General features: G+C 47.6%; 1 protein-coding gene across 3 annotated transcripts in view; it reads left to right on the forward strand.

The window, feature by feature from the left end:
* SEC14L1 (SEC14 like lipid binding 1) overlaps positions 1 to 21,110 on the forward strand; it is a 57,129-nt gene that overhangs the window by 29,572 nt on the left and 6,447 nt on the right. For all 3 annotated transcript variants that reach the window (XM_032429395.1, XM_032429394.1, XM_032429397.1), the window contains 12 exons: positions 4,565 to 4,714; positions 4,833 to 4,964; positions 6,955 to 7,083; positions 8,152 to 8,386; positions 9,636 to 9,745; positions 11,385 to 11,574; positions 13,285 to 13,373; positions 14,033 to 14,103; positions 15,054 to 15,225; positions 15,543 to 15,677; positions 17,304 to 17,438; positions 20,073 to 20,324. In XM_032429395.1, the coding sequence (XP_032285286.1) occupies positions 4,565 to 4,714; positions 4,833 to 4,964; positions 6,955 to 7,083; positions 8,152 to 8,386; positions 9,636 to 9,745; positions 11,385 to 11,574; positions 13,285 to 13,373; positions 14,033 to 14,103; positions 15,054 to 15,225; positions 15,543 to 15,677; positions 17,304 to 17,438; positions 20,073 to 20,324 (1,800 nt within the window). The remainder of the gene's footprint in view (positions 1 to 4,564; positions 4,715 to 4,832; positions 4,965 to 6,954; positions 7,084 to 8,151; positions 8,387 to 9,635; positions 9,746 to 11,384; positions 11,575 to 13,284; positions 13,374 to 14,032; positions 14,104 to 15,053; positions 15,226 to 15,542; positions 15,678 to 17,303; positions 17,439 to 20,072; positions 20,325 to 21,110) is intronic.

The following is a 21,110-nucleotide window of genomic DNA, read 5'->3' on the forward strand; positions in this document are numbered from 1 at the left end:
GACATTTTCCTGTAAGATTTCCTCCCCTGCCCATTTTTCTTGAGTATCACTCTATGGCTTATAAAGCTTTACTATCTTTTCTCTTTCTGGTACTCAAATGACCCCAAAGTTGGGGAGGGGAACCCCTTCAGGCCGGTCTCTGTGTCCTTTTGACATGTCCCCATCAGTCACTGAGCACATCCTCGATTTCTGATAGTACTTTAGATTCACCTTGACCTTTGCTTCCTTCAGACCTGTAATCAGCCACTTCTTCACAGTGCACGCATTCCTTTGTGGTAGGGAGTGGTATTTAGAAACCAGGTTCTAGACGCCAAGTTTCTCGTGACTGCTGATATGTCATTGCTTCTAGGCTCTTCCTGTGGCTCTACCTGGGGTCTGGTATCTGTAAGCAGTTTCAGAGACTAAAGCTTTCTGCAGTCTTCCTTTTCCACAACCCTCTAGAAATTTAGGATTTTCTGTGCTAACAGAATGTAGAATTCATTAACCTTATATATCTCTGAAAGATTGGCCCAGGTAAATGAGCACAGGAAACAAAAAGCTGGATTCACTGGTTTATTTAGTAAGGTTTTATTCCATAATTCAAAGAATGTTTATTGAACAGTGACATTGTTTTAGGCAATGTGAAGAAAAATGGGACTTGGTGTCTGCGCTGTGGCTAAGTAACGCGTCTGGGGCAGGGTGACGGATGCAGACCAGCCCGTGGAGGGAGGAAGGTAGATGCTTCCTAGCCTGGGTACTTGAAATGCCACCTGGCCGAGGTACAAGTGAGTGTGCACAGGTGACTACCTGGCTGGATGACTTTACAGGGGACGGAAAGTTTGTACTGTGTTTTGAATTAAAGGCTGGGCTGTGTGGGAAATGCCCTGTGCTGACCACTCTATTTCAAGGGTTTAAAAGATGTTGTGGGTATGTTGAAAATGATCTAATAGGTCCTTCAATAGGAGAGACCCTAGCTTACGTTTTTTCTTGGTGAGTACTTGCTTTACCCTTTATGTAACCTAAAAAGAATTGTTTTGTTTGAAGCCCTAGTGTTCTCAGTTTTTTGGTATGTCATAGTGCTGGAATGTACAAAGCCAGGTTTGGGTTTTTTGGTTTTCTTTTTTTTTTTTTTAATGTGTTACAATTTAGAAGTCAGTTTAGATGGTTTTCAGTATCTGTAGAACAAATGATAGCAAATTTTTTTCTAGAATTGTTCATGTGTGTAGTGCTTAATACAAATTTTAGGGCCTCCTTGAGACTTATCTGTGGTATTGTCTGAGCAATTGGATAAACTTCTTAAATGTTATTTATTTAAAATGCATTAAGAGACAAATATTGTGTGATTTATCAAGATTGTAGCAGTAATGGGATTCAGAATATATTTGAGTGGAGGAGGGGAGTAGATAAATATGAAGAATATGTTTTTGACTCCCAAAGTAAAAACATTTTATTATTTTTATTTTTTTTTTATTTTTATTTTTTTTAAAGATTTTATTTATTTATTCATGAGAGACAGAGAGAGGGAGAGACAGAGGCAGAGGGAGAAGCAGGCTCCCCGCGGAGCAGGGAGCCCGATGCGGGACTCGATCCCAGGACCCTGGGATCATGACCTGAGCCGAAGGCAGACGCTTAACCGACTGAGCCACCCAGGCGTCCCCCAAAGTAAAAACATTTTAAAAAGCAGATATAACTGGTGGCCATGTAAATTTTGCCTCCTTTCCAGATGCCCTGTGCAAGACTGTCATTAATTTTCTGAAAAGGCGACTCTGGTCACATGGTAGAGTTCCCTCCTTCTCCATCCGCTGTGGAGGAGGTCAGCTCCAGGGCGGCCAGCACTGTGCCCACAGGGCGTGGCCATGTGGTTGGTGCTCAGTGGAGACCCGCCTTATCACAGTCCCGTTCCCTCCCCTCTGCCAGCTTCGGGTGCCTGTTCCCTTAGGCCGCGTTCTTGGGTTCTCTTTCCTGGAAATCTCTCCCCTCCTTGCTGACGACAGACAGACCTTCCCACACTTTGAGGCCATGTCAGTGCTTCCTCTTCCATGAAGACTTCCCAAACCACCAACTCTCCAAAGCTGAGGGTGTTCTCTTTCTCCTCAAGCCTTTATACCTTACGTATTCTTAGTATGCTTTCATATCACCCTGACTCCCTTTCCTGAACTGTCTGCTTCATTTCCCCTCCCTCCAGCATTCCCTAGCGTGGGATCCTGTAAACATGTAGATGGCAGGAGCACAGCCCAAAGTGTTCAGATTGGTGTAACCCTACGATGTTATGGAGAGGAGATGAGATATGTAACAGAGAATTGAGCATCACTTGGAGCGGGATTGGTGAAAACCAGGTGGAGGGATTAATAGGTGGCTCTGGTGCTGTAGTGGGTTTTCAGTGCAGCTCTTGTGATCGGAGTATTACTTCTGTGCAGACTTCACGCCTGTTCATGGGGAACGTCAGGAAACTTCTCCGTGAAAGGTGGTGTTTTTAGTATGGTGGTGCCCCAAAACCACTCGCTCTTGTTAGAGGTAAAATCAGAGCAGTCTATGTTGCTTTCAGATTTTCATTCATCTTTTTAACACCATACATTTCTTCTTAAATCTGTGCTTGGTTGTGATTAAGGTGGGAAGTCAGCCCCCCCCCCCACCATTTTAGGACAACCTGACGGAGGAGTGATGTCTGTCACTTTATTAGGAGCATCACTTCAGTGAAGTGGTGAGCCCAGCTCTGGGCTTCTTTTTTATGCTCCTTCTTACAACCCAGGACTTGTCATCCCGAGTCCTGTGGTTTCCTGCTCATGCACCCCTGTGAGCTGCTAGGTAGCTTAGGTTTTAGTGTGAATGTAGCAAGGTCTTCAGCAAAGTTGTCTTCAAGGACCACCACACACCACACAGCAAACTCAGGTGCCTGAGTGCATGTTCTAAAAGTTTGGATGAGGGTGCCTGGGTGGCTCAGTTGGTTGAGCGACTGCCTTCGGCTCAGGTCATGATCCTGGAGTCCCTGGATCGAGTCCCACATCGGGCTCCCTGCTCGGCAGGGGGTCTGCTTCTCCCTCTGACCCTAACCCCTCTCATGCTCTCTGTCTCTCATTCTCTCTCTCTCAAATAAATAAATAAAATCTTTAAAAAAATAAAATAAAATAAAATAAAAGTTTGGATGAATTATATATAGCAAGTGAAACTTTCTATTTTTAATTTAGTTTTTTATTTTGAGATTATTGAAGATTCATGATTTATTAATAATACTTTATTCATAAGGAATAATATGGAGAGAGGCCATGTGCTCTTTAACCATTTTCCCCCAATAGGTAGCATTTTGGGAAACTGTGGTAACATCGTCGGAACCAGGATATTGATGTTGACGCAGTGAAGATACAGAACATTTTCCAAGTATCCTTCTTTGTTACCCTGTTCAGTCACACCCACACCCCCTGCCCTTACCGCACAGCAACCACGAATCTGTTCTGCATTTCTATAGTGGTGTCATTTCTTTTTTTTTTTTAAGAGTTTATTCATTTATTTTGGGGGGTAGGGGCAGGGGAGAGAGAGATTGAGAGAGAGAGAGAGAGAATCTCAAGCAGACTCTGTGCTGAGTGTGGAACCCAACACAGGGCTCAACCCCATGACCCTGAGATCATGACCTGAACTGAAACCAAGAGCTGGACGCTCAACTGACTGAGCCCCCCAGGTGCCCCTATAGTGGTGTCATTTCAAGAAGGTTACAAAAATGGTTAAGTCCTTGGGCGCCTGGGTGGCTCAGTTGGTTAAGCGACTGCCTTCGGCTCAGGTCATGATCCTGGAGTCCCGGGATCGAGTCCCGCATCGGGCTCCCTGCTCGGCAGGGAGTCTGCTTCTCCCTCAGACCCTCCCCCCCTCTCATGTGCTCTCTTTCTCATTCTCTCTCTCTCAAATAAAAAAAAAAAAATGGTTAAGTCCTTGATCCATTTTGAGTTAATTTTTATATAAGGTGTGTGGTTCAGGTCGAGGTCCATTTTTTTTTTGCCTGTCGGTGTGCAATTTCTCCAGTAATATTTGTTGGAAAAAAAGGCTATACTTCTTCCATTGAATTGCTATCGCATCTTTGTCAAAAATCAGTTGGGCATATTTGTGTGGGTCAATTTATGGCTCTCTAATCTGTCCATTGATCTCTTTGTCCCTCTGTCAGTACCAATAGCCTGGATTACTGTAGGTGTGTAGTCCGTGATAATACCATACCATGTAGAGTGATTCCTCCCAGTTTAGTCTTCTTTTTCAAAATTGTTGTAGCTATTTCTGTTCTTCTGCCTTTCCATATCAATTTTAAAATAATCTTGCCTGTAGCATAAAAAAAATAAGCCTTGCTGGGATTTTGTAGGAATTATGTTAAGCCTCTATATCCGTATGGGAAGAGTTGACATCTTACTGCGTTGAGTCTTCCAATCCATGAACATAGAATGTCTTTTCCTTTTTTAATGAAAGCTTATGATGTAAAGAGAAAGATGACTCTGATGTAACATGTTGACATGTGTTAAGAGATGCTTTTTTTCCAGGGAGACTATCAATGACAAACTGTCAGATTGCATCTTTGTTCAATTACTTTTTTAAAAAAATTTTTTCGTAGGCCTATGAAAGGAGGTTTCCTACATGTCCTTTGATTCCAATGTTTGTGGACAGTGACACTGTGAATGAGTTCAAGAGTGAAGACGGGGCTATTCACGTTATAGAAAGGCGCTGTAAGCTGGACATAGACGCACCAAGACTGCTGAAAAAGGTATTTGCGGGGACACCTTAGAAAGGCCAGCCCCAAACTAGATGAACTTATGTTCACAGCTTCTGTTGCATTTGGTATTATTAACAAGCCCTTTTTCTCTTTATTTTGTTTTCTAAAGATTGCAGGAGTTGATTATGTTTATTTTGTCCAGAAAAACTCACTGAATTCTCGAGAACGTACTTTGCACATTGAGGCTCACAATGAAACCTTTTCTAATCGGGTCATCATCAATGAGCACTGCTGCTACACCGTGAGTACCCGGCATCTGGGGAAGGACGCGAGTGCGGGCTGCCGTGTGCTGTGGGGAGTTGCTCGGCCACCGCTTTACACAGTCCACTGCCTTGTCTCAGAGGGCAGCTCTTCAGCATATACGGTCACTCATTTCTCATTGGGATCCGCGAGGTGGCAGGCGTGGTTTACCTCAGAATGGGTTACGTTGTCGTAGCAGTTCAGGGGGCCTAGTGATGTCTTGATTTGTCTTTATTTATTTATTATTACTTTTTAAAGATTTTATTTATTTGAGAGAGAGAGAAACAGTGTGAGAGGGAACACAAGCAGGGGCAGAGGGAGAGGGAGAAGCAGGCTTCCCGCTGAGCAGGGAGCCCGATGTGGGGCTCGATCCCAGGACCCTGGGACCATGACCCGAGCTGAAGGCAGTTGCTTAACGACTGAGCCACCCAGGCGCCCCTTGATTTGTCTTTAAATGTTACTTTATATGCCCCTTCATCTCTGGCGCCACTCTAACACTTTAGAAGTATATATGGACGGACTCGAGATACAGTTTTCCTCCACTCTCTGAAAGTAGAGTGTTTCCGTGAACTCTTTCGTAAGCCGAAATGGGGCAAAGCGAAACAGCAAATTACCATGAATTTATATGGAAAATTTTTTAGCATTCCTAGACTCAAAAAATAACCTCTTTAAGCTTTTCTGAGACCTTAGGACACATCTTGCTAACAGATGTACAAAATAAATGCAGATAAAGCCCAGGTGCTCACAGACACAGTTCTAGGCTCTGGAGTCCTGATGCTGAGATGCTGAGTGTGGCTCTCTGGCAGGGGGCTTGGTGGCACTCTCAGGGCTGGGCTTGGGGTACGAGCCGCCTCTGTAACAGCTTTTGCAAAACAAATGGTGAATGCTATTTTCGCTTTTTGCCCTTTTTCCTAAAAGCGGAAATCCTCTTTGGATTTCTTTTGGTTATCAAAACCAGTACAAATGTAGATCTTTTGTAAAAGCAAAGTGGTGGAATGCAGACTTTGGGAAGGGAGGGGGCATACCTGTAATGCATACCTCTAAGATCAGGCTGAGTGCTTTTATCTGCCACACCATCTTCAATAACTTCTGTTACCAGATTATTAGAAGAATCTAATAGGGTCTCTCTGCTTCTCCCTTACCTTCCTACAACATATCCTCAGTGCTGAATCCAAAATGATCCTTTTAAAGTATATCAGATCATGTCATACTTTCTACAGTGTTACTGCATTTCACTCAGAGAAGGAGCCCAGAGGCCTTCCAGTGGCTTACAAGGCCTTGCATTTTCTCTTAATCACACATCTGCTGTCCTGCCTTCCTTGTGCACAAGCCTACGCACCATCTTGCTGTTCCTGGTCACGTAGGCGTGCTTCCCCTAAGGACCTTTGCTCCAAGTGCACCCTCTGCCCGCCCCCCTCGCCCCGCCCCTGCATCTCTGCTTGACTCCCGCCCTCACCTCCTTCAGTCTGTGCTCATTTCTGCCCTTCTGGATGAAGCCAGTTTGAACACCCTATTTAATTCTGCTTCCTCCCCGCCACGCCCCCGCCCCAACCCTGGTCCTTTTAACCTGTTCCACCGTTCCTTTCTCCCTTGGCACTTGTCTTCCAACAACAACAGAATTTCTTACCTCTTATGTTTATGGCTAATTGCCATTCTCCCCCTTCAGACTGTAAGCTTCATGAGGCAGGGATCTTCGTTTTGTTTATGATGGAGAACACTGCTCAATAAATGTGATGAACAAATGAACCAAGAATGAAAATGAAGCTCTCCTTTTCACAGTCATTTTTAGAATTTTTTTTTTAGACTATTTTAGAAATATGATTTAGGTCTTTTCATGATTTTAAACCTCTCTGTGTAATTTTTCCATCTGGTGCTTTCATGATAATATTATTAGTCAAATAAAATGTTTTCTTTTGGTTACCACTTGATGAGCAAATGACCTTGCCAGTTATCAGCATAGTTAATGGGAATGACTTCTCATTTATCTACAGGTTCACCCTGAAAATGAAGATTGGACTTGTTTTGAACAGTCTGCAAGTTTAGATATTAAATCTTTCTTTGGTTTTGAAAGTACAGTGGAAAAAATTGCAATGAAACAATATACCAGCAACATTAAAAAAGTGAGTCCAGCTTGGGATTTTATGGAAACGGGGAGGCAGGAGCCTCTGAGGTGCTCCGAGGTGCTGGCAGTGTTTTCAGGAGGCTGGAAATGGGCTAGTCAGGGAGCCCAGCCATTTCAAGACAAGGAAATACTTTGGCTTTTCCCCAAGCCTGTGTTCCAGGGAGGTGTAGGGTTGGATGCGGGTTCAGATGATGCTGGTGGCTGGTGGAGGTAAGGAGGAGCATGTAGCCACAGGCCATGACGTCCTCTGCTTAGAATCACTGGAAGATTGGGGTTGGGGGGTGGGGGGGTGAGGCGGGAGCAGCTGGCTTACAGTGCCCCCAGCTGCCACCTCGGTCTGTGGGCAGGAGGTGCTGCATGAGGAGGTGCTTGCCGGGGATCTCTTGGGGATCCCCAGGCCTTGGATTATTAGGTTTACCTTCCATGGAAAAACTTTCCTTCTCATTTTTTTTTTTTAAAGATTTATTTGAGAGGGAGGGAGGTGGGGGGAGAGAGAGAGTGCATGAGCGCAGTGGGAAGATGCAGAGGGAGAAGGAGAATCTCAAGCAGACTCCCTGCTGAGTGCGAAGCCTGATGTGGGGCTCGATCTCACAACCCTGACATCATGACCTGAGCTGAAATCAAGAATCAGATGCTTAACTGACTGTGCCCCCCCAGGCACCCCACTTTCCTTCTCATTTTTATACTGCTGCTCAGTGTTGGTGTGGAATATGGTTGTGAAGTGTATCCATGTTGGATTCTAAGTGCTTTTTGAAGGCTTGTTTTATTTTCAGGGTGTTAGAAAAAATTTGGATTGAGACACAAAGCATTAATTGAGTACAAGTGTGATGAATCGGTGCTTTTAATTAGTCATAAAAAAAATTCCATCTCTTTAGATATTATTTCCTAGACCATTGGAGAAGAGGAAGTAAAATAATTATGAAAAACAAAAACACAAAGGCATTTCACTTTTTTATAGATGTATTCTGTAGCAATTCAGTTTTTATTAGTGTTTTAAAGACCTGTGGGAGATGAATAATTTGAATGTTGAATATATACTAACCTTAAAATTGGTTTTGTTTTAAAGGGAAAAGAAATAATTGAATACTATCTTCGTCAGTTGGAAGAAGAAGGCATAACGTTCGTGCCCCGCTGGACTCCGCCTTCCATTGCTCCGTCCTCAGAGACCTCCTCATTGTGCAAGAAACAGGCAGCATCCTTGGCTCTTGTGGTTCCAGATGCTGCCCAGGCGGAGGGGCTGGGCAGTGAGGCCCTCAGCAGCCCCAGTGGGCCACCCGAGCCCGTGGCGGGGACCCCTGATGGTGGGTCGGAAAGAGGGTCGTCCCACGAGCAAGGCTGGGGCCTCCATGGAGTCCTTTCCCCTCTGCTTCCTCCACCCATTCTTGTGTCCTGAGGACATGTGGACATAATTTTGTTACTGTCCCTTTTCCACATTTTATTTTTTTCTTAGAATGAGGAAGCATTTAGTTTTTTTTAATGGGCAGGAAGGGTTATATCAAGTTATTCTTTTCTTGAAACCAGGAAATGTGTTTCATTTATTTTAATTGAAGGCGTCTTTAGTGAATGAAAGGTAGCAAGTAATCGTTTTAACACAGTTGTGTCACCATCAAACACTTTACACTCACTCTGTGCTAGGCCCTGTTGTAAGCACTTAATGAGTATTTATTTACTCACTTAACAGTGGTTCCTTCTTGGTACGAAGTGCTTATTACCCTCATTTCATGTATGAGTGAACTGAGGCCCAGAGGAGCTGAGTAAGTTGCCTGGAGTCACAGTGGCAGGTGGTGGCGCTGGGACGGAGCTGGGCGGCTGGCGCCAGGGTCTGCACGAGCCGCTGTGCTGCGCTGCCTTTCGTGTGTGTTAAACACGCGCACGCGCACACACGCACCTCTTTATTTCTCAGAGTGATGCCCGTTGTAAAACCACACAAGAAAATTCTACCACTCACAAGTTTTGTTCAAGTGTTGCTGTCTCTCTCCACGCTTTCTTCTCTGCAGCTAAACTGCGCCATCTGTTTGCCGTGCAGTAGGCAGCAGGTGACAGGTGTTTTAATTGGTTTGGGGACACGTTTTATTTTTCCATCTCGTGAATGTTTGCTGTATTTATGGTACCGCGTCATGAAGAAGAAGATTTCTTATATTCTTGAGTACAGTAGCTCTATTCAGAATAGGTTTAAGTCCACATACTTGTTTTATTTCAGTCTTATGTCATGTAGGTCCTCTTTATATAAGTTTGAATTAAAATAGTCTCTCAATATCTGTTACAGATTTTCTTCTGTCGTGACTAGTATTAAGACTTTGCAAATAGAGTTGACCACAGGGTGATCAGGGAATATAACTGAATCAGTAGCCTGGCCTGGGGCTTGGTCAGTGATTAGCTCTTACAGACTATCACCGAGGGTCTCGAGGGGGCCAGCTTAGCTCTGCTGTCCCTGGGGTGTCATTGAGTTCTGTGACTTGGGGACCACACTTAACTTTATTGAGCAGGATGACTTTGGAAGCCTTCATGTTCCCCGTTCTTTGTGTAAATGTCATGTAACTTACATTGCAGACAAGCTAGATGCGGACTACATCAAGAGATACCTGGGTGACCTGACCCCACTACAGGAGAGCTGCCTGATCCGGCTTCGCCAGTGGCTCCAGGAGACCCACAAGGGCAAAGTGAGAACGGCACCCATGTGCAGGCGTGCTCTCTGTGAGCTGTGGACCCTGGTCCTGTTCGTAGTTACTCAGAGTAAATGTTCCCGATTGCCATAGCTGGGGATGTCCCTCTCAGTCCCAGCATCACTGGCTCTGTATTTCTGGGTGTGGCATCTGAGTCCCTCGTGGAGAGTCGTGATGCCCTTCTATGTACGATCAGCTGTGCTTTTCTAGGTTTACCAGAGGAGGGTCTCCCTTAAAAACAATTACAGGTCAAGCTACAAAGCAATATTATATTCCAAGTATTCCGACTTTTTAAAAAATATTTATTTATTTATTTTAGATAGAGCAGGGGCAGGGGTAGAAGGCGAAGAAGAGGGAGAGAATATCCAGCAGACTCTCCGCTGAGCGAGGAGCTCGATGTGGGGCTCAATTTCACGACCCTGAGATCACAACCTGAGCCGAAACCAAGAGTCAGACACTCAACTGACTGAGCCCCCCAGGCCCCCCAAGTATTCAGACATTTTAATTATCAGAAGCTTTGGAAGGAGTTCACAGATTATTCCAAGACCAGAAGTGTTTGAGCTTTCATTTTGAGGTTTTTGGTAGAATTTTAGCCTTGTTAAGGAATCCCATTTTTCTAATAATAAGGCTCATACTGATGGGGGGCTAGTGGTGAGCACAGGCAGGTTGGCGTGTCCAGCTGGGTCCTGACACCACTCAGTAAGAGGGAAGCCGGGGCTGCGTGGAGCCAGCCCGCTCTCGAATTCTGTCAGCCTGGGTTACTAGAGACACACCCTGAGGACTGTTTAGTGTCACTTGTCGAGAGCACAACCATTGTAGCGGTGGCTGTCATTTGTTGTGCATGCACCGTGTACTAGACGCTCTTAGGGTCTTTATGAGGTCCTCCAGCAGCCCTCTGAGGTGGTGTTTTTATCATGTGAGGGAACTGAGGCACAGAGCAGTGAGGTCACTTGCCTGAGGCCTTCCAGCGAGTGAGTGCTGGGGTGAGGGTTTGAAGCCAGGCCCTTTGCTTCCGGCACCCACATCCTTTCTGAGTGGCAGCGACGCCCTCTCAGTGCCTTGAGTTGCTCTCCCGGCGGTGGGGTTGTTGGCAGGCTCCTCACCCGCCGCCCTCCTGTCCCCTGTGGACCAGCGGCGTGCATCAGTGAGTGCACGGCTGTAGAGGAAGACGGCCGGGCCAGATGAGACTTCTTTCTCACTCAGAGAAGTCGACGTATCCGATAGCAGACTGTAGAGGAGGTGTGTGTTAGGAAGGCCCCCCCGCCCCACCAAAACCAACAACACTTCTGTATTCGAACTTCTGTTCTGGTGTAATACAGAAAAGTGCGCCCAGATCATAATCATAGATCAGTCCAGTGAATTGAAGCATCTGATGTTCAACAAATTATTTATGCCTTTGCTCTACTTGGCTGAAACTAAAATGGAATACTATAAAGATTATTCAGATTAACGATACCAGTTTTCTAAAGCATTGAGGAAGGTTTTTTTAGTAACGGCTAATTTTATATAGTGCAAAAATGCAGCTCCCTCTGGATGAGAAGTGACAGTTTTAGAGTTTTATTCCCTTAGTAACTTGGTTTTTTTTTTCCCTTAGCAACTTTTAACATTGCTTAGAAACATCTTTTTCTCTTACTAGATCCCAAAAGATGAGCATATTCTTCGGTTCTTACGCGCCCGGGACTTCAATATCGACAAAGCCAGAGAGATCATGTGTCAGTCTTTGACTTGGCGAAAGCAGCACCAGGTGGACTACATTCTCGAGACCTGGAGCCCTCCCCAGGTCCTTCAGGACTACTACGCGGGAGGCTGGCACCATCATGACAAAGGTGGGCTGGGCATCCCGGACATGCTTCGAGGCCACGTTGTGCAGAGTTGAAGGGACCTGTGAATGCCTGGGCCCTCCCTCTCCCAGGGTGGCGCCCATTCATCACGGCCAGCCCCACACCACCCTGCCCACTTGGAAGCCCCCTGAGGTCCCCCATAGAGCAGCAGGTGCGGGCTGTCTGCTCCTTCCCTCGGCTCATGGCCCCTTGGCCGCCAAGTTTCTTCACCTCCTTTCTTAGTCACAAAGACTTTGTTTCGACTTATTTAAAAAACCCGCAAGTTTGAGGGCAGTGTTTTCAGGAGCACAGTGCTAGTAAAGGAACTTTTAATAACTTAAATCCCTACAAGATCTGTAACAGTATGTAGCCAGGTTTTCTACATCGAAACAGTGAAGAACTTCAGCTCTGTTTTGGGGAGGAAGCAAAACATAAGCCAAGGAAGTGATAGCTTAAAACGAAGGGTAAGTTAAGTGAGCAGGGTTCTCTCGGATTGCATCCAAGGCACGCCCTGCAGGAAAGCGGGCATTGCCAGAGTCTGCTCGGTATTTCCTGGTTCGGATTTGGACAGTGGACAGAACAGAACCGGGGATGTGGAGCAGGCACAGGGATGGCCGTGGGCTCCCTCCCCCTCCAGGCAGATTCTTCCAGAATGGGACAGCTCGGATTTGTGTGTTTTCTGGACTGCATCTTTTGTACTTTTCCAGACTAATTGTAGCTCTATTCGTTTTTGCTAGCAACATATTTATTCTACTTTCCCACCCTTCAAAGATTAAAGTTTGGTAGTGAAACATTAACAAATGTGTCTTATAAATGTTGGGAGACACTTTTTATAAATCTTCTTTTCAACAAGATTTGGGAGCACAAAGACCTTCTTGTTTTAAGTAGAACAGATCTAGTTCAGACCGGTGATAAATACAAGGAAAATTTCTTTGTCAGGATGACAGGACTGACCCTCCATTAACAGAAGACAAGTCTTAATTGCTTGTCAGCAGCAGATTCCGTTCCTGTCCTTTCTGCTGCTCCCCTGGGGCACCAAGTGTCAGAAGTCCAGATTCTAGAGAATCTGCTGACTCAAGGGACACTGTGGCCACCGCGATCTTTTCCCCTTTATGTAGCTGGCCTGTGATGACAGGGCATTTGTATAGTGAATGAGATTCCTCTCACGTTCCATCCATTAGACCTTCGGGGTATAAACATGTAGAGCCAAGATATGCTGGTTGGTATGGATTTAAAAATTTCCTGAAAGGACTCATTTATCCTGATCCTTTGGATGGGAATCAAGGGAAGCTGGCTTTTTAAAAAAAAATCTAGACATTAACTTACTGATAACTCATGAAATGAAAAAAAATTGTTTTCTCTAAGATATAAAAATTTAAAATACTCCATATTCACAGAAAATGTGTCTCTGGATCTTCTGAGGTCCCCCCGGCTTGAAAGTCAGCTCTGCTCAACCCCCTGGTTGTTTAAGTGAGGAGGCTGAGCCTGGCAATGGCCCTGGTCGGTACCGGTGGTTGGAGCCAGAGGAGAGGTTGAGTTGCACCTGGTGCCTCTCATCCTGGGCACAGGGGCAGTGGTTGGGGGCGATCTCCTGCACGCACAGCCAGCTGCTGCTTCTAAGTGGGAAAGCACGCTCCTTGTTAAGGTTCCTGGAGTTGCATTGTCAGCTCCTCATCAGGAATGGTGCTGATCATACCTTTGCTTCCCCTCCTGCAGACGGGCGGCCACTGTACGTTCTCAGGCTGGGGCAGATGGACACCAAGGGCTTGGTGAGAGCCCTCGGGGAGGAGGCTCTGCTGCGATACGTAAGTGCTTCCTGGGCAGGTCCCGCCCCCTTCTTTGCCAGCAGGATGGTGATCTTACAGCTATCAGAGCAAGCATGGAGTGCTTTTGTAATTAGGCCAATCTATTAATACATTTTTAAAATTTCAAAAGAGGGCACGGAAATTATAAAAATGTTTTTCACAGGGAAGTGTCAACAAAAAATCTGTATAGCCACTCAGGATGACTTTGTGGGGACCGATTTGGGGTCTTCTTGTTTCATTGCCATGGTCCCCCCCCCCCCCCACTCTCCTTTTGAGCTGTCTCTCGGATCAGACCGCTTCATAGTATTCTTTGCCCTGCACTCCCTTACTTGCAGGTCTTCACATCTCTTATCTGGACGATTATAAATGCTTCCTTCCTGCCCCCTGAACTCCCAGCTCCCCTTCCACTTCGGCCTCCATAGCATGGGCAGTTATGAAGAGAAGAATGTGCTTAAATTAAAAACCAAACAAACAGGGGCACCTGGGTGGCTCAGTCGGTTAAGCGTCTGCCTTCGACTCAGGTCATGATCCCAGGGTGCTGGGGTCGAGCCCTGCGTCAGACTCCCTTCCCCACTCAGTGGGCTGTATTATTGTCTCTGTGTTTCATAGCTTGACACAGTGGGCTATTTATGGGCTTTTTATGGCCATTTTACACACAGGTTCTCTCCATAAACGAAGAAGGGCTGAGACGGTGTGAAGAAAATACAAAAGTCTTTGGTCGACCTATCAGGTAGATGTTGATTTTGTTTTTCCTTCCAGCTTATTGAGAATGTGAGGTAAATAAAACTAGTTGACTTTTAGGACCAAAATCTGGTGTGATTTTTAGGCTTTTAGATTTCTAGAGCCAAATCTAAATAGCTTCCCATTTTTTGCAGTGTTCCAGAAGGTAGAAGATAATTAACATGTAATTCGGTCAGTTAGGAGGGATAGGTGCTGGATTTTGGTGTTTCTGACCCCAAGTGAGACATTGCTGTCACCTCAGTCTGAGTGGGTCGGCCTGCCTGGTTAGTGTGCATGGTCCTTGGGAGCCCAGGGTCGCAGTTGGTTTTGTTCGTTTGTTTTCGTTGCAGGGGCACAAGGAGATTATTCTGTATTTCTAAACTTTACTCGTAGTTATGGTAAACTATTTGGAAAATGTGCAGTGGTTCAGAGGTGGACACTAGAAGGCATAGCGGGTTTACTGGAGGGGAAGTTCCACCACGACAGGAAGGGGTTTTGAGGGTTTTCTGTTCCCTGCTGTATTGTCGGCTCCTGAGACACTGCTGGGTTAGTGGGTATTTGTGGAAGAAGAGCTTCTTGAAGTTCACAAAGGTGCGTTGAAAAGCCAGATTCGTGCCCTGTTGGGTCCGTAGAGGTGGCCCAGCATGTCCGGCCCAGCATGTCCAGCCCAGCATGTCACCTTGTTTGCTGGGTTACGAGCAGGTCCGAATGAGGTGGTTATTAATTGTCAATTAGCCATTGAGGTTTTGCTGTCCCAGGGATTGGTCCTACCACGCTGATCCCGTGTGCTTCATACAAGTAGATAGAAATGCGGTTCGTAACACTTTAATTTTTAGAAACTGGTATGTTTTTGGAAATGGATATAAATGACGGTTTTGTGATATCCAGAAGAAGCTAGCTTAGGACGTGGTTTGCACGCGTGCCTTGTAGCGAGTAGCTCCCCCGTCTGCACCCCTGCAGCTCGTGGACCTGCCTGGTGGACCTGGAGGGACTGAACATGCGGCACCTGTGGAGGCCAGGCGTCAAGGCCTTGCTGCGCATCATCGAGGTGGTGGAGGCCAACTACCCCGAGACGCTCGGCCGCCTCCTCATCCTCCGCGCTCCCCGTGTGTTCCCTGTGCTCTGGACGCTGGTGCGTGTGGTGCTGGTTGGGGGAAACGATTAGCCGTGCAGAGGTGGAGAGGTGTGCGTTCATACCCCTGTGTCTGTTCGCCTGAACTAGTCAGGAAATAACAAATGTGGGAAGATACACACTTTCTCAAATAGTTTAAGGGAAGAAAGAATTCCTGGGAGTCCTTTTGTCACGCAAATAGAGTTTACAGAAAAAGTGTGTCACACTCCCTGTCCCTACCCCCACCCACCCACTCGTACTGTCACACGGTGATTTGAATCTTTGGAAATCAGACAGCAAAGCAAAATGACTACGTGGGCCTTTTTCATTACTTACAGGTTAGTCCATTCATTGATGACAACACCAGAAGGAAATTCCTGATTTATGCAGGAAACGACTACCAGGGTCCTGGAGGCCTGCTGGACTACATCGATAAAGAGATCATTCCAGATTTCCTGAGCGGGGAGTGCATGGTAGGTATTGAGGCAAGCAGCTCTACGTTTGGCTGCTTCACAGGGGTAGGAGAGGTGGGTGTCGGTTGGTACAAATGATTTTCAGAACTTTTAGTTTGGATTATTGTTTTTTGTTTTGTTTTGTTTTTCTTTATTTTGCTGACGTTTCTCTGACCCAGGGTTAAACTACATAGAACGGTTTAGGTGATGGTTGACAAATGCACATTTCTTCATTGTTACGTGCTAATGAGAATTTGTTTTAGAACCTAATATAATTGCAGCTTGCTTTATTCACTCAGCTTTGTGTGGATCAGATTTCTTATAACTATTTTGAGGAGCTATGCATTTTATAGAAACACTTTTAAAAACTCAAAGTGATTCTGCAAGATCTCCTCCTTGACAATAAATAAGGATAACATTTTGAAGGGGACACATTAAGGGAAATACTTCCGTAATCTGGGGTTTTTGATGCATGGTGTTGCTAGGGTATCAGGCAGCCATGTCCACTTCTATGCCCTGAACTGTGATGAGGGGTCCTTGAGGACCTTACAGCCCGCGGGGCGTGCCCAGCTGACACGAGGGCAAGGGAGACCAAAGACTGCAGAGGCCCAGGTGGCTTCCTGAAGTGACAGCAGAAGCCAGAGGGGAGTGTGGTTCTCCTTAGGGAAAGGATCTCTGTCATCCTCATAGAAAATAAAGTTGTCTTTCTGAGATGTGTACACACTGGATTTGATGCACGTATTTACCTAACGAACCCGGTTTTCAGGGGAGTCTCTCGGGTTGGTTAGAGGAGTTTGAACAGCATCCGGATTCAGCTTTCAGGGCCTCGGTCCTGCTGTCAAGAATTGCAGGCATCAGCGCGGCGTGGTACGAGGGGCCGGGGAGTCACCGGACCCTCCCTTACCGAGGGCTATGAGATTAAACTGGGAGGTCAGCTGTGTAGCGACCCACAGATGACTCCCATTACGAACGGTCCCAAGTGGTTGGTCCTTCTGACGGTGAGCTGGAGCAGAGGGAGACCTGACTCACAGCACATTGGACCGACCATGATGTGCTCCCCACTGTGAGAGTCCTCCTCATTCATCCGTGGGTCCAGGCTCTTCTCGGCTCTCCTGTGCTCCCTGCTTCCCTGCTCCAGGTCCGTCTGAGGTCTTCCACTGGAGACTGTCTCTGGGTCACGGCCTCCCAGGGCCGGTAGTGCAGGAGGTGCTGGGATTCTGTGAACTTCAGTATTGAGTCACTAGGTCAAGGCCAACTAGGAAATGTATGAAGTATATAGATTTTAATTCAACCCAGCCTGTAGTTGCTGAGAATAAAACTTTTCTTCATACCGTGTTTTCTCTTTACAGTACAGTGTAACTGCTTGTAATTCTTCCATGAACTAGAGTTCCTAATGGAGTCCAGTACCTCACACTTAGTAGTGTAAATTCTGTGGTAAATTAGCTTCAACATGTTCTCATTTAAAGTAAGACAGGTAGATTTAAGAGGTTTTAAAAATTTCCATTGCTAAATCATGCAGAAGCTGTTGGACATTGCCAGTGTGTTCCATTCCCTAAGCGGCTGGGGGCGTGTGGGCCTTGACGGAGGGTTGGTTTTCAGGGGTCCCTTCTGTGCGCACAGCTTTTACTGCTGTGTTTGTGTTTCCAGTGTGAAGTGCCCGAGGGCGGACTGGTCCCCAAGTCTCTGTACAGGACTGCGGAGGAGCTGGAGAACGAAGACCTCAGGCTCTGGACCGAGACCATCTACCAGTCTGCAAGCGTCTTCAAAGGAGCCCCGCATGAGGTGCGCCGCCCGCACCCAGGGCCCCGGGTGGCGGGGCCCCTTCTCCCAGCAGACACCTTCTTCGGCGGGTCTTCCCAGTAGGATTTACTTTAGAAGAATCAAATGGTTTTTCTGGGCTTTGTCTTTAGATTTTTGTTGTTGTTTTTTCAGATCTTTAGTTGAGGTAAAAGTCTGCACTGACGTACAGCCATCTCTCAAGGGATCTGCGCCCGGAAGGAGGTTAGGCCTCCTGGCCTCTGCGTTACCAGAGACCCCTGAGCACAGGGATGAGTTGCGTGTGGAATGCTTTCCTGTGGAAGATTGTTGACTCTCAAATCTAGTTTATCTAACGGTTATGTAGGGCTGGTTTCATTTTCTGTTTTTTTCGTGACCGGGCTTTGGTTATTTACATTTGTTAAGGGATTTGCACATTTTTTTAAGTCATATGGAGTGAGGAGAAAGTAGCACATCTCTGTTTTCCCTTCTTGCTGTCACATTGGGTGTGGAAGCAAGAGTGTTCCTGTGTTTTGCAGACGCTGTGTGTCCTGTGACATCGTGAGTGGTCTGAGCTGTGAGGGCTCACAACCAAGTCACCTTTCCTGAGCTCTGGGCAGATTTGTTCGTGCCTCAGGGGTTGTTGCTGAGGACGGGGGCGCTGGGCACCGAGCCAGCGTTCAGTGCGCGGGGCCGTGGGCTCAGGCTGTTGGTGGTAGCCGGGAGCTGACCCCTTACTGCCATCTGCATTCGTCCTTGCTGGCCTGGGTCCTCGCCTGGCCGGCCCCTCGCTTGTGGGGCACATGGGTGCTGTTGCCGTGTTTGAACTAGCAGAGGCAGGTTTGGTCCGCCTCGTTCGTAGATTCTGTAGGGGAAATCTCAGATTTTCATGACTGTCTTGAGGATTATTTATATTCATTCCTTATTTGGAGAACAGGCTTGAGGAGGTGGAGTTCTTATTTCTCTTAGGTAACTCGCTCTTGTCTGTGGGAGGGAACTCCGTGGCATAGGACGTTTCTCATGCGTCACAGGGTATCTGTGAGATGTGAAGGTTTTCTACATCAGAATGCTAAACGCTGCTTTGGGGGTGAAGTAAAACACAAATCAAGGACACAAGAGCCCTGAAATAAAGGCTGAATTCAGTGGCCCCACGGTGAGTGCAGGAAGGAGGGTGCCTGTCAGCAGAGGGGGCTGTGTCCCGGGAGATCTCGGCCCCTGGGGACAGCACTCTTGTGCTCTGGGGAGTCTGCTCTTCAGGGAGATTCCGAGGTGGGGTCTGTGTGGTGAGAAGCAGCAGTGGTGGAATCGAGGAGTCTGCCTGACTGACGACAGGTGGCCGAGAGCCGAAGAGCAAGCAGCCAGACAAGCAGCCAAGATGGGTCTCACCGGGGGCCGGGGGCACGGCCTCCGCTGAGGTCTCACGGCTGGGTTCACTTCTCACATCCCTCCCACAGTAATGTTTGAAACTCTCTGACTTTGACCATTCCCTGCTGCAAACTCTTCCAGGGGCGCCATTAGGAAGTTTGGGTTTTGGGTTGGCACTCAGTCCCTGGGGCCGAGGCCCCTCCCCTGCCCCGGGCCACGTGGCTCTTTTCTCCCCAAGCTGCCACTGCTCCTTGGGAGTCTGTCCCCTCCCCCTGCCCGGAACACTTCCTTCTGTTCCTCCATGTGCCCTTTATTTAGCTCCCACCTTCTCTGGGACCATCCTTGTGCTCACCAGCCTAGAACAATCCATGGAACCACTTCCGTATCATCTTGAGTCACTTCTGCTCTGTGTTGTTAAGGCATTTTTACAGCCAGGAGCCAGTGTGTCGGAGTGCCTGGGATCGTGCAGTGGGAGGTCGGAGTGCTAGGGATCGTGCAGTGGGAGGTTGGAGTGCCTGGGATCGTGCAGTGGGAGGTCGGAGTGCCGAGGATCGTGCAGTGGGAGATCGGAGTGCCAGGGATCGTGCAGTGGGAGATCGGAGTGCCAGGGATCGTGCAGTGGGAGATTGGAGTGCCTGGGATCGTGCAGTGGGAAGTCGGAGTGCTAGGGTTGTGCAGTGGGAGGTCGGAGTGCCAGGGATCGTGCAGTGGGAGGTCGGAGTGCCAGGGATCGTGCAGTGGGAGGTCTGAGTGCCAGGGATTGTGCAGTGGGAGGTCGGAGTGCCTGGGATCGTGCAGTGGGAGGTCGGAGTGCCTGTGATCGTGCAGTGGGAGGTCGGAGTGCCAGGGATCGTGCAGTGGGAGGTCGGAGTGCTAGGGATCGTGCAGTGGGAGGTCGGAGTGCCTGTGATCGTGCAGTGGGAGGTCGGAGTGCCTGTGATCGTGCAGTGGGAGGTCGGAGTGCCGGGGATCGTGCAGTGGGAGGTCGGAGTGCTGGGGATCGTGCAGTGGGCGTTCTGCACTGCAGGTGTAGCTAAGGGAGAGCATGGAGCTTGGCACGTGACATGGAGCAGGAAGGTTGGGAGGAGGGAGAGCAGGAAAAGCTGGGTGGCAGAACGGTGGGTGCGGGTGAGGACACAGCTGACGGGACATGTCTCCCTCCCTCCCACAACACACACGGCTGGGCCCAGAAGCTCCCCCAGGGATGAAGCACCACAGTGTCGGCTCGGGACTGGGGGGCTCGGGATAGGGGGGCTCGTGCTTACCTTGGTTGCTTAATGCACTCTCTTTTTCCAGATCCTCATTCAGATTGTGGACGCCTCTTCAGTGATCACGTGGGATTTTGACGTGTGCAAAGGGGACATTGTCTTCAACATCTACCACTCCAAGAGGTCGCCCCAGCCTCCCAAAAAGGACTCCCTGGGGGCACACAGCATTACTTCCCCAGGAGGGAACAACGTGCAGCTGATAGACAGAGTCTGGCAGCTGGGCCGTGACTACAGCATGGTGGAGTCACCTCTGATCTGCAAAGAAGGGGAAAGCGTGCAGGTACAGCCATCTGGGACTCTCTGCAGCTTCGGTATTTTGTCTTCAAAAAGAAGGGTCTTTTGCTTCATCGCTGTCCTGCGCGGCTGGCACTGTCTGTCTGCGGGAAGCCCGCAGGGGTGTGCGGCGTCAGTTACGGTCAGAGTGGCCCAGGAAGCCCCAGGAAGAAAGGAACTCAGCCCTGAGCAGGGGTTTTGGAATGAATCCATAACTTTTATCTCAAGTGCATGAGTTTTCTTCAGAAGTTAGTTTCACAAGAGCGACGTGGAAGGAAGGGAGAGGCATTCAGTGCACGTGGACAGCTGGGACCCAGACTTCCACCGAGAGGACAGTCACCCCAAATAGCAGGGAGACAAGCAAGTGCTGAGGGAGCTGTTAGCTGTCGTTACTGAGCATTCTCATTCATTTAAAAATGCTCTGTCAGTTCATTTTTTACATTTTGGCCAGTTATTTTGAGTGCTTGTACTGAGAACGGTGGTTCTTGGGTGCTTCTGGCCTGCATAATAGATGCATAATTTTGCTGCCTTTACAGTTTTCAGGGATGAGCCTGTCAGTGTTTCGTGGTTTGAGAAGTAGAATAAAAGAGAGTATTTTATTTAGTTTTAAAAGTAATGGATGGTTTAAGCTTCAGAATTAAATGAAGAAAGTAATTTTCATAGGTTGACATTGTACTTTAGATTGTCATCCTTTTAACCAGAATGCTCTGGTAAGATCATTGGAAGCAGGTCCAGGAGAGCACTGCCTGGTCAGATGATCTTTCTTGACCCCCTTAAGGCTGAATGAAGGGCC

Source organism: Phoca vitulina, unplaced genomic scaffold (assembly GCF_004348235.1).
Source record: "Phoca vitulina isolate PV1807 unplaced genomic scaffold, GSC_HSeal_1.0 scaffold41, whole genome shotgun sequence".
NCBI classification, from domain to species: domain Eukaryota; kingdom Metazoa; phylum Chordata; class Mammalia; order Carnivora; family Phocidae; genus Phoca; species Phoca vitulina.